The 13,441-nt window shown below is 38.8% G+C and overlaps 1 protein-coding gene across 1 annotated transcript; it reads right to left on the bottom strand.

The window, feature by feature from the left end:
- Positions 1 to 1,100: 1,100 nt before the first annotated feature.
- On the bottom strand, positions 1,101 to 13,135 carry ptp4a3a (protein tyrosine phosphatase 4A3a). The gene is made up of 5 exons (XM_039681261.2): positions 13,001 to 13,135; positions 12,501 to 12,593; positions 7,074 to 7,204; positions 2,468 to 2,542; positions 1,101 to 2,114 (listed from the first exon to the last, which is right to left on the bottom strand). The coding sequence occupies exons 1-5, from the start codon at positions 13,103 to 13,105 to the stop codon at positions 1,997 to 1,999; spliced, it is 522 nt and encodes a 173-aa protein (XP_039537195.1). The 5' UTR covers positions 13,106 to 13,135; the 3' UTR covers positions 1,101 to 1,996.
- Between the last annotated feature and the right edge of the window lie 306 nt (positions 13,136 to 13,441).

Genomic DNA, 13,441 nt, shown 5'->3' with positions numbered 1-13,441 from the left:
ATTTATGTTAAACTATTTTTGGAAAATCTTGGATTGTTGTCTTTTTGGATGTCATGTTATTGTTTGTATGTTTGTATAATGTCTAATAATAATAAAAAAAAAAATAGTCCAAACGGGCCGCTCGATGTAGGCTACTTCTGTTAAATAAAATATCTCACTTGGCATTGAAGAAAAAAAATTTCATGAACACGTAGACGAAATGTTTTTGCACAGAATCGGGTAGGAACACTTTAAATAAATTAAATGTATTCAATGCTTGGAAATAATTATCTATCAATTTAATTTCATGACTTTAATACAGAAATGGCAAATAAAAAAATATTGAAAATGCAATAATAATAATTATTATTATTATTAAATATAGGTCTGGATGTAGCAATTATTTTAGAAGTTACGTGAAACAAGCTTCAAATGTTTGAATTAAATGTGTATTTCTTTTTGACCACCAGAGAGCAGTGTTGTACTGTAGCCCTTTACTGGTCAACAGAAAAATAAATAAGCAAGCGCATCAAATTCATATATATTGACATTTATGTCGATGTATAAATAAAAGTGCACAGTAGGGAACCGTCTCACAATTAAAGGGATAGTTCACTTTAAAATTAATTTTTGATCTGTTTTAGCTTACCTCAAGGGCATCCAAGATGTAGGTGTCTTTGTTTCCACAGCATTTTCAATTTGGATATTTTTAGGTCAAAACTTTGTTGTCTGTCAGTCGTATTATGCAGGTTTCCCATGTAAAAAAAAAAAAAAAAAAAAATACAAACATGGGTAGGATATCATTTTCTGCATGAAAATGTAGAAAGGTTACACAATTTCACAAAAAATTGTGAAAGGTTACCCAATTTCGATGGTTCACTATAGACATTCTAATAACTATAATTAACTTAGTTGACATGACTAGAATGTTGGAGGAGGAGCATCAAAATAAAGTTGTCTGACACGAAGTTGCAACGTTACTCACAGTTAGTAGAATGTATAAAGTGGACAATCAGAATAAAGTGTTACCCATCACTCTTAAAACAAGATCTGAGTCTTTGCCCTGCAGATTTTTTGACAGGCAGTGAACTTGTTACACATTATGAAAAACACTCCCAGTCCTTATTCATGATTGCAACAGCCTTTATTTGTATTATGCAGCTGGAGGTGTGTTCTTACAAAAACAGAGAAAAACAAACTTGAAACCACCGTCTTGTCTGGAAATTCATTTATATAGGGTCGTTTTTACCATCTGATCTCTGTTGAACTGAACGGACAAGCATCATAGACAGACCGCATCCAGGGAACCCTGAAGTCCTAACAAGGTAAAATTACTCCAACAAACACGAGGTTTGATTTTAAGCACATAAACACGCAAAAGCATTTTCGCAGTTAAATTCATTGACCTTCGCATGTAGCTTTCAGAAACCTTTAAGAGTCTGGCACTGAACCTAATAGAAATAGCAAAGAGCTGCTTTGTGAAACAGAAATATCTTTCACACAACATAAGCCCTTCATTAGTCCACTTTAACCGTTGTTTGCTCATAAAACAAAAGCATCATGGAGAAGGTCACCAGTAAAAAGATTTGTGCTGAAAACGGAAAGTGTTAAAGGAAACGTGGTCATCTAAAAATTGGACTCTGAAGAGAAGCTGTAGAAAGAAAAATTAGTAGAGAGTAAGAAAGCACAAATTTTGTCCATGATTCACATCATCACACCGCCTGGCTCTTTCAGACAGTCACGATCATTTGAGGCATGATTAGGGTGTCGGTCCTGGTGCAAGGGTCAAAGGTCACCTTTACCATATCTCATTAACCTCAGAGATGCGCAGCCTTTCAGACCTCTGAGTCGTAAGTCTTGGAAAAGCCATGGCAGTATCCACACCGCAATCAAGAGTGAGGAGGATTTTAGGCACCAGCGGGGTTTATCCAGACCGAATCGGTTCATATTTTTATAGCAAAAGTGCATCTGGTGTGGCCCAGTCCATCAGGTTCAGAACAGCAGGGTGAGGGTGCAGTCACATGATGCAGCACTTGTTCTTGAAAATGTGCGGGTGCTTATAGCGCAGTCTCTGTTTGGGCCGATATTTCTCTAGATATGTCAACTGCTTGCTGTTTATTGCACCTCTGCGCTTCCTGTGAAGCCAAAAAAACATGTTAATATACAATTTCATCTCGGTACAATTAAATTAGACGGCAGATAAAAATGGCTTGCAAACTCGTGTTTCACTCCAGCCCACATTGGACTGAAAATAGCATAGAAAAACACAAGGAACGGTACCTGAGGGAGCAGAGCTTAAAAAAGGATCAATTGCGAATCTTTTGCGTATTGAAAGCTTAAAGCTTGGCCTTGCTATCAAAAGGCACTCTGGCAAGCGTAGCAACTAAGAACTAGCTTTTATGATCCACTTGTATGTATGTATGTGGCAGTTGACGTCAAGAGCTCAAGGTCTGTTGTCCTTGAAAGAAGTCGAGAGAGATGTACGTACTGTCTGATGAACTGGATGGCATCTTCATACTTCATCCCACTTTCAATCAGTGCCACAGCCACCAGTACTGGAGCTCTAAAGAAAACAATAAACAAAAAAAAAAAAGATTAAAAAAAAATGTGTTCAATGTTTATTAAATATGGCAGAACTTCAAGGACTGAATTCTTGTTCTATTGTTTTTATTTGTCTATCACTTGTATGTTTTTTGTGCTTTATTTTATTACTGACATTTTACTTGAAAACAACAAACAACAAAACCTGCATTGTTTCACAGGTAGTAGATTTGACTCAAAATGTCGGTGTCGTAACCACTCTAACACACACACACACACACACACACACACTTTATTGGCTCATTCGAGCAGCTCAATTGTTCCATGAGATGTTTCTTAGATAGAAATGACTGTAGCTGTACAGTTCAAAACAGATGGAGCAATGCCACATTAAATCCAGTGGAAAAGAGGCATTACAAGAAGTCAAAGCAGAATGAACCTTTGGTCTAATAAAACATCGGTACCTAGTCAACCGTTCTCTGGGATTTATTTATGATAATCGAATGTAAAGAGTTTTATCTCTAAAAACTGTTTAGCGTATAATGCTAGTATATGGGGGCATTTACTAAGTAAAAAGAAATCGCTAGTTTATACCACTAACAAGGCTCAAAATAGCCCCACACTAACACAGTAACATAATGAGGGTCCATACAAGCAAAACGAAAAGTGTACAGACCGTTTAATAAGAAGATTTTTATTAAGACAGTTCACTTTGTGACAAGTCAAGACAAGTCAAACCACGAACGATGTGCTAAGTGAGCGACTTCTGAACTGTATGAACGGCGTTCGGGGATCGACTTATCGAGACTATTTTCTAAGATGGCTCCTGTCTGTATACACGAAGTGAACTGTCTTTATAAAAATCTTCTTATTAAACGGTCTGTACACTTACAAAGTTCTCAATGCTTCGTTTTGCTTGTATGGACCCTCACTATTGGTATAAACTAGCGATTTCTTTTTACTTAGTCAATGCCCCCAGTATTAGCATTATACGCTAAACAGTTTTTAGAGATAAAACTCTTTACATTCGATTATCATGAAAACAAAATATCAGAGAACGTTTGACTAGGTACCGACGTTTTATTAGAGTTTTCCTTTAATTCATCCTACATGAATTCATGTTTCACAATCAAAAGTCAAGATTCAGGCAAAAAAAAAAAAAAAAAACTTCTAGAATAGGTGAGTGGTGGAAAACAAAGGTTAATGCTGTTGCTAGGTGTTCTGGATGGTTGCTAGGTGGATACCTAATGGCCCAAGTCATACATAAAGACCAGAATATCGTAGAGACTTGGGGGTAGGATCTTTTTATATCACTCAAGTCTCCTCTTTAATGTCTATGCGATCTTTCCACTCTCTTTATCGCCTGCCAAGCGGAAAATGTTAAATCTGATCTCTTTCAAAAGTAACAGCACACTTCTCCATAATTCATGCCTGCAGGGACGGCAAAGAAAAGTTTAATACTTAACCCTCAATGCTTCACTTTCAAACATACACTGACTGTATAGTAAAGACAATTAAATCTTACACCATAAACCCCATTTCTAAACAGTGTTGCCATCTGAAAATAAACGAGTCGGGCCTAAAAAAACATTGGCACTCTTTCAAGATTCGAGGCAGATTCCCTTTGGAAGTGGATGAAGTGCGTCAGAGAGTGAGTTTTACTGAGAGCAGCGAGGCCAGACTACCACCTCCTCCTCTTAACGTCACCTGCTGTCGTTTGGGGTGTTTTGTTGCACTGTACGTGTACCAACAGAGAGCATAAATACATCATCTGTAGGAGATACTTATGAGACACATACTGTTCAATATTTATGTTTCACAACCAGTGTTGGGTGTAACTAATTACTAATTAGTTACTGTAATTTAATTACTTTTCCCTTGAAAATGTAAAGTAAGGGATTACTCTTCATTTATCAGTAATTTAATTACAGTTACTTCTGATGTAATTGAGGTAAATACTGTGTCCGATCTCACAGCGATTCGTATGCATTTTATGAGGTGTCTAAATTGTACGACCGCACTCGTACAAATTCGTACGAATTATTGTAAAATATGTATGAAAAAAGTGTGAAATGTCATGAGATCAGAAATAAAACAATAGTGGGTTTAACATCAAAATGTATTGTCTGATGCTAAAAAGTATGTTTTTATAATGTAACTTTCTTCACCGTGGTCAGTTTAAGGATAATTCATACAGTTTTATAGTATTTATTTGAAAGAATTAAAACAGATTCATGTCTATCCTTGTATTATTCAGCTGGTTGAGATTGATATGGGATTTAAGTAATTAAATACTTTTTAGAGAGAGTAATTAGTACAGTAATCTAATTACACTGTTGAAGAGGTAATTAGTAACTAGTAATTCATTACTTTTTTAGAGTAACTTACCCAACACTGTTCACAACATAATGCACTATGTACCTATACTGTATGTACCCATTAAACTTCTATGGTCGAAAAATAGCTAAGGGAGTTTCCATTCATGAACAAAATTCATCCAAAGGTAACTGGGAGCATCAGTCAAGTGGGATAGAGCGTCTGGTATAAAGGTCATGGACGGAGCACACGTTTGAGGAGGACAGTAATAACAAATGGATAAAAAGCAACTTCCTGTTTTGTCTTCGGCCCTAACCCTAATGCCTCTTAAAACAGAGAGGGACTGGGACTGTTTGGGGACTGTTGACTTTGGCGGAGCACTCTGTCCACTTTGAAGCCTCCGAAGTGGTACCTCTCGCTCACTTTGTATGTAGTATGGTTTCAGTCCATTGAGGACTATCGACTTCATCTAGAGCTAATAGAGTAGACCTGTCTCCTGGGAGACTAGAGGTGCATAATGTTCTATAGGGCCCACAGTACACATTCCTTTCCAGATTAAGGTCTAGAAAAGGGCACACAAGGTGGGCTTACTTATGGGACACCAGACGAGAAATGAACCCATTTGCCCCCAGAGTTCCCAGGCCTGAGCAAAACCCAGCTAGTCAGCAAGTTAAAGGATTAGTTCACTTTTGAAAAAACTTTTGCTGATAATTTACTCACCCCCATGTCATCCAAGATGTCCATGTCTTTCTTTCCTCAGTTGAAAAGAAATTTAGGTTTTTGATGAAAACAGTCCAGGATTTTTCTCCATATAATGGACTTCAATGGGAACCGGACGGTTCAAGGTCCAAAAGATAGTGTTAATAACAGTTTCAGATGCAGCTTCAAATGTCTTTAAACGACACCAGACGATGAATAAGGGTCTTATCATGCGAAACGATCGGTTATTTCAAAACTTATTCCAAAAATGTAACTTTTCTAAGGACAAATGCTAGCCTTGCTCTATTCTGTGAGGCGCGTTTGCAACGTCACGTAATACCTAATTACGTTCAAAAGGTCACGGGCGACGTAGCTGGAAGTACAGAATCAAAATCGTCCGACATCGTTGTTTTACCTTTTAATTCCTTTTTTTGTAAACAGCATTTGAGTTCGTTTGCACGTTCAACCTATGCGTTCAACTTGTAAACACTGATTCTGTACTTCCTTATTCATCGTCCGGTGTCGTTTAAAATCCTGGAACGTTTTCATCAAAAACCTTAATTTCTTTTCGACTGAGGAAAGAGAGACATGGACATCTTGGATGACATGGGGGTGAGTAAATTATCAGCAAAAGTTTTTTCAAAAGTGAACTAATCCTTTAAAGTGTCATGAAGGCTCGATGCGCACAGAAATATACACTGCACGTGTCCAAACGCAAAACTGAACAGGCAGATGAGAACGAACAGTGCTGAAGTGGTCTTTTGTGAGTGGTCTCTGCTTTACTGAGATCTCATGTGTAATAAATACATTGCAGAGATTGGGTTAAAAGAGATGCTCAGAAACTGCTGATGTACTTTCGTATTGACCAATCACCACTGATAAAATTATACTAATTTTTTGTGACGCTGGTTTGACTTTGTTTCTTAAATCGGAAGAATGAAAAAGCTCAGAATAAATAAAAAATGGTCACTTTTCACCTTATGATAAACATACCGAGTGCTTTTGTTGTTTTCAGTAACATGTAACCTTACATGTTAAAGGGGCTGTATGTAAGAAATCTATTTCAAATAATCATAAAATGGCCCATATATGAAGAAATCATGTTCATTTTTAAATACTTTTATTACTGACAACAGTAGTCTAGCCAGGATATTGTCATTTAAAAAGTGAAGTTGCAGCCCTCAACTGATGTTGATGTTGTCATGTGTTTTGGTCTGATGCTCCGCCCTCCACCGATCAACCAATCACGAAGTCAGTAGTGTTGCGGCATCTGCTCTGCTCTAGTTACCACAGCTGCAAATGTGTCAGATACAAAAATGTTGGATTCTGCAGCCTATCTGGCAACCTCGAGTCAGGAGGGAGGGTAAGGGAATACACCGCTCTAAAGTAATTTGAAAGTGATTGCAGTACCAGTTTTGGCCACAATCATACATACGGCTCCTTTATTATGTCAAAAAATGTGTTTTAGGGTTTCACGACCCTTTATAAACATGTTTAAATCTTTATTCGATTCTCTATCTGTTAGGACATTTACTGACCTTCCTAAACCGGCCACGCAGTGCACAGCCACGCAGCAACCGGGGTCATCTATGAAGCGTCGCTTCAGGAGACTCAGCCAGTCCTCCACAACCTTAGTGGGGGGAGGAGCGCCGTCATCAAATGGCCAGTCCTAAGGAGAGAAGAACCAGCCCATTATGTCAGTTCACACTGAAAAACAAGCTTTGACTTTGAAACAATCAAAAACAACAACAAAAAAACGTTAGTGAGACTTTTAGTGCCACAGTTCACTCTGACTTGCCAACATGAAATACAATACATGTAATTTATTTTCTCAGGTGAATATATCCATTATGTTCGTGGTAACAAGAAGTTATCACATTCAATCTGTCAAACTGTCATCAGCCAACAACAAAAAATGCAGAACAGCAGAAGACCCCACCGGGTACCACCCATCTCCACTACAAATAGAAAACAGAGGCTACAATTTGCAAGAGCTCAGTTGGAAACTGGAAAAATGTTGCCTGGTCTGATGAGTCTCGATTTCAGGTGGTAGAGTCAGAATTTGGCGTAAACAGAATGAGAACATGGATCCATCATGCCTTGTTACCACTGTGCAGGCTGGTGGTGGTGGTGTAATGGTGTGTGGGATGTTTTCTTGGCACACTTTAGGTGCCAATTAGGCATCGTTTAAATGCCACGGCCTACCTGAGCATTGTTTCTGACCATGTTCATCCCTTTATGGCCACCATGTCCCCATCCTCTGATGGCTACTTCCAGCACCATGTCACAAAGCCTGAATCATTTCAAATTGGTTTCTTGAACATGACAATGGGTTCACTGTACTAAAATGGCCCCCACAGTCACCAGATCTCAACCCAATAGAGCATCTTTGGGACGTCTTGTCCTGGATGTGCATCCCACAAATGTCCATGAACTGCAAGAAGCAATCCTATCAATATGGGCCAACATTTCTAAAGAATGCTTTCAGCACCTTTTTGAGTCAATGCCACGTAGAATTTAGGCAGTTCTGAAGGCGAAAGGGGGCCAAACAAAGTATTAGTATGGTGTTCCTAATAATCCTTTAGGTGAGTGTGTGTGTGTATATATATATATATATATATATATATTGCACATTAACTACAGAAAGCTTGGTGTTTAATCTATTTTTTTTTTTTAAAAAATGTACTTTTGCGTCTTTTTTAAAAAGCTTGAAGCTGGTCGCTATTCACTTCCATTATATGGATGAGCACAAACAGGATTTTTGTTAAAATGAACCTGTTGTGGTCCAAAAAAGAAAGAAGGGCAACGGCATTAGAACAAGACTAGGGTGAGTAAAATATGACTATTTTCATTTTATGGTGAACTATCCCTTTAAATCCACATTGTTCGAACAAAACAAAACAAAAACAAAAAAATCGAGAGCCATAGTTTTTTAACCCCACAAAATTGTGATGCTGTTTACAAATGTTAATTTGAACAATATTACAGGAAACACCAAATTGTTTGGAATGGAAATTTGGGAAACCAATTCCAGAACAAAAAATACAGACTCTGAGATCACTTTAAACACACTTATGAAGCCAATCAACTGAGATTGTTTGGTTTGAGACTTTCAGACAGTAAACCCTTCAGCTTACTAACAAATGTACAAGTTCAGGGTTTTATATAAATATTAGTGATGTATGTACTGTCATCTATCAATCCCTGCAACTGTTCAGGTGATTTGTACAAGCGGTGCATGCTTATGTGCCATTAAGACAAAGTGGGAGGCCCAAGAGGCATGTGAAACACGACAAATTTAGCATAAGTGTGTATCTTTCCTGTGCTCTTTTGACCTCAAGGTGAGAGGTTAATCACAATCATGCTTCACAGGAGATCAGGAAAATCCCACTCCGCCTCTTCCGTTTTCCCGCCTAAACCACCGCTGAGGGACTTTGATGTGGTTCAGTGGCTGAGGGACGTGGCTCACTTAGACTGGCATGTCTTCACAGGCGCAGATGCCCACACAAACACGTACTCGTGTGATCCAGAAAGGCTTGGCAGGGCAGGCCTTAATTATAAAAAGCTTTCTCACAGTACGGACACATAAGTCGGCATTCAGATGCCTCAAAATATCGCTTATCACAAGGGACTGACGAGTGATATGCAGTCACACAACAGCCCCAGGGACAGGCCGCTCAACACTAGCAGGTGCGAGTCTTTTCAAGTAAACAAGTCAGACCAGCAAGGCCTTTTACAGAAAAGCCTTTGAAGCATGAATGACGCGCGACAAACGCTTCCTCTACTTCCCTCCAGCCCATCCTATTGATTTCCTAGGCAAACACACCTTAGAAACCTTTCGGGAGCGGATGGAAGGCAACTGACGTAACGCAGGTTGGGTAAACAGTCGTGGCCTACTTTGGGAATGCAGAATTAGGTAGCGGGGTCACTTGCTCAAGCCTGCAGTCTCGCAGATCTCTTTACAGTTGTTCTGGGTGGGAAGGGTGAGGAATGGCACGTGTGTGCCTCCCAGGAGAACGCAGTTTACTCCCTCGTTGCAGGTGTTCACACAAATACACGTGGCGAACAACATAGTTGATTGTCCCCACTGGGATTTTGTGTTTCGCAAAGTTTCTCAGCAACTTGTGCGGCGGACATAAACAACAAACACATTTCTTAGACTGTGTATGACACCAACACAAGCCACACGAGGGCTTGGAGCTAGAAGGCCGTAAGTGGCTTTTAACAAACTTTACAGGAGGGACAAAACAAAATTTTGACCACCCGTATTATTAACCTTAAAGGGTTAGTTCACCCAAAAATGAAAATTAAGTCATTAATTACTCACCCCCATGCTGTACCAACCCCGTAAGACCTTCGTTCGTCTTCGGGACACAAATGAAGATATTTTTGATTAAATTTGAGAGTTGTATAACTACCACATTGGCTCCTAAGGGACTGGCTCTTGACGGCCCAGAAAGTCAATGAAGAAAATGTTTAAATATCCCATGTGACTACAGTGGCTCAACTATATGTTTATCAAGCGACGGGAATACTTTTTGTGCGAAAAAACAAACAAAAATAACGACTTTATTCGACTATTCCTTTTCTTCCTTGTTGGCCTGAAACGAGACTTCAAGAGATTTCCACGACGCATGCGCGAGAACTGAAGTAGTTGAAGGAGATCGCAATTCTCGCGCATGCGTCGTGGAAATCTCTTGAAGTCTCGTTTCAGGCCAACTAGGAAGAAAAGGAATAGTCGAATAAAGTCGTTATTTTTGTTTGTTTTTTCGCACAAAAAGTATTCGCGTCGCTTGATAAACATATAGTTGAGCCACTGTAGTCACATGGAATATTTAAATTTATTTTTGGGTGAACTAACCCTTTAAACCACAAACATTGCAACCACAGGCATTCTTACATGAAATGAGTATTTAAGTAAAAAATGTATGGCATATTAACACAATGAACATGTTCTAAAACATAAAAAAAAAAAAAGTCAAATACGTCATTTTGTTGCTTTATTCAATACAGTTTGATCTCAGATAGGCATTTTGGCACCATTGGATAGAGCTCATCGAGACCTTCATTTTGATATAAAGAACTCATATTCGCCCAAAATGCCACTTACGCCCCTCTGGCTCCAAGCCCTCGTAATGTAACAGTCTTTTGAACACGTCTTGAAACAGAAGTCTTTTTCACTGCAGATGACCTCTCTTGAAGGACATAAAAAACGTCATATTTGTGTGAATTTTCAGGTTTGGCTAATGTTTGCGGAAAGAAAGAGGTGTATCCAGCAGCCAGCGTGTCCTTAATATTCACAGATGTCAGTAAAAACAAGACTTATACAACAGTTAGCCTTGGGCTCTCTTTTCTTTACAGTTTTGCTGTGAGAAAGTCAAGAAGAAAAAGTATAAAAGAAAGGTTGGGTGGTGGGGGAAGGTGGGCGGGGACCGATCGGAGGCCACACGGAGAGACCAGGCTCTGCCGCTACCATAGCAACAGTGAAACGTTGACGTCGGTAATAAGAAACACGTGTGGCTGCTTGGAAGAGAACATTCTCTGTAATGAATTTAGTGTGTGTGTGTGTGTGTGTTTTAGAAAGAGCGAACGAGTATACGAGGGTCAAGGGGGTCTGTGGGGAGCTGTTTCACTTTTCACTTCTAACGCAAAACACTTTCAATAACTGCCTACATGCACTAGAAGCTCTTATCGTTTTTACCATCTGGCCCTTTAAATGTGAAATAAACGATTTAAACTGTACATCCGAATATTTGGATAATCCATTTACTAATAGCAGTCCTAGTTTCATGTCACTCATATCACTCTTTTTTTTCATATGATATGATTGTTTCAAATCGAACCAATGGTTTTGGTGTCCAACATTTTATGTCCATTTATGAACTGGTAAGTAGCGATGAAGTGAATTTCTAATTACTCTTTTGTATATTGTTTTCCATTTAAAATAAAAATCATTGAAACAAAACAAATTTACTTGAGAAGCAACACTGCATATGATTTAAAGACTTCATATTTTGTGTAATCTTTTTTTTGTATATCGTTTTATTTTTCTTGTTTTAACTTAAAAAATTTGCCAGTGCAATATAACAAAATACTTGTATTTAAGATTCTTTAACAAGAATGTCAATAAGTCTTTCTCTTCTCAGGTAAATGTATCTTGTTGTAAGGATTTTTAGATATTATAACAGGACAATTAAGACAAAAACACTTAACCCTCAATCGGGTCATGGGGTCTATACGACCCCAATCGACTTTTACTTAATTAAAAAAAAAGGTTTCCTTAATCTCGCTGGAATAAGATTTTGTGACTTTTCATACATTATCTATCTATACACACTCAAAAAAACTGGGCTTGATTCGGTTGTTCTTAAGTTACAGTATGTAAAAAAAATGTTTACACTTCTGGTCTTTGGGGTCAATATGACCCCACCTTGAAATGAATGGGAAATGTGAAAAAAACTAAATATAATTTCTTCATGTGTCAAAAAAAAAAAAAATCCAGCATGATAAATCTGAAATTTTACTAGTACTAGAGCATAAATGCAATGCATCATAAAAAAAATAATATTTCATATATAAGCTAATGGCGTAGTTGAGGAATTGTGTGGTATATGGATACAAAAGTACTTTATATCTCCAAAAACACAGCATTAATGAATAGATGAGAAGTAAACAAAAAAAAAAACGATATATAATTTGTATGATTAAAAATGTATATTTTTTGTACAATTACTCAATCAATTGTTGGGGTCGTATAGACCCAGAAGTGTAAACAGGAAACGAAGACCATTTGAAGGTTAAGAAACTTTTAAATGTGCATTCACTGAGATATCCTCTAATCAGACAGTAAACATCGCAAAATAAACCCCTTCGGGATGACACAAGACCCTTCATGTCAGGGTTCTGATCACCCTGTCGTGTTTTTTTTTTGTAATGTCCAGCTGATAGTACATTATGGCACTTACCACGACTGTTATGCCATCCTTCTCCAGTGGTGATTTGTCGTAGGTTATCTCACAGACTCTGACCACCGTTGTGGCACCATACTTCTTAAGATCCTAAAGTGTGATGGGAATAGAAATACAGATTCTAAAAAAATAGTTCTGACAAGATTAAAATACAAACAATCATTTTAATGGCGTGAGAGGTAACGTAAGCTGTTCATGAACACGCTCTGTTCCACATCCCTGCCATGTGATGGAGCACTGGGATGGGTTTCCATGGAAACGGAGGCTTTGTGGATGTGCCGTTATCATTAGAGCCTCAATGGTTCATGCACACTTTCCCAGCAAGATAAGAATGAGTGGGCCATGTGACGGTGGAGTTGTCTTAAGATAGACGGAGCCGAAACGGGACGTGTTGCTAAAATGAGTGCGTGTTCAAGCGAGGGATGAAAGTAGAAGCGGAGGGTGGGAGGAAACAGACGATAAATACATGCAGAGTAAAACGGTGCGCAAATGCTCACCTCTATGAAGCTGCTCAGAGTGGAGTTTGTCGGGTTGTGAGTGATTAAGAACCTCATGTTCTTGTAGCACACCTCCACTGGGGCCGGCCGGTTCATCCGAGCCATTGTGCTTCCTCCAACTCCGAACCGTTCACGAGCAAATTCACAAAAAGGGCGCTTTGTTCAGCCTCTGATCTTTCTTTGTGAATAAAACACTCCAAAACTCTTCGATGTTCAAAGTTCCCAGTATCTTGTATTGCCTCTCTAATGGCTTGCCGTAGCCAGAGAGGTAAGATCACCCCATTAGATTTGAGAGGAGTTTTGGGTTGCAGGACCACAAGTAGTAGAGGGAAGAGCGTCTCAGAGCATCCAGGAATCAGTGAACAGAGCACAACACATTCTCCCAGGGTTTAGACGTGTCGATGCTGAGCGTGGCAGTAGTCTCCAGTCCTCTGCAAGAAC

Source organism: Pimephales promelas, chromosome 18 (assembly GCF_988280905.1).
Source record: "Pimephales promelas chromosome 18, fPimPro1.hap1.1, whole genome shotgun sequence".
Taxonomy (NCBI): Eukaryota; Metazoa; Chordata; class Actinopteri; order Cypriniformes; family Leuciscidae; genus Pimephales; species Pimephales promelas.
Note: the sequence above shows the minus strand (reverse complement) of the source record. Positions and strands in the feature narration are given on the sequence as shown.

Coding starts and splice junctions, on each gene's coding strand:
- ptp4a3a (XM_039681261.2), bottom strand. CDS start 13,105: ATGGCTCGGATGAACCGGCCGGCCCCAGTGGAGGTGTGCTACAAGAAC. Junction 2,543..7,073: donor TGCGTGGCCGGTTTAGGAAG/GTCAGTAAATGT, acceptor TGTTTTCTTTAG/AGCTCCAGTACTGGTGGCTG. Junction 2,115..2,467: donor GCCATCCAGTTCATCAGACA/GTACGTACATCT, acceptor TTGGCTTCACAG/GAAGCGCAGAGGTGCAATAA.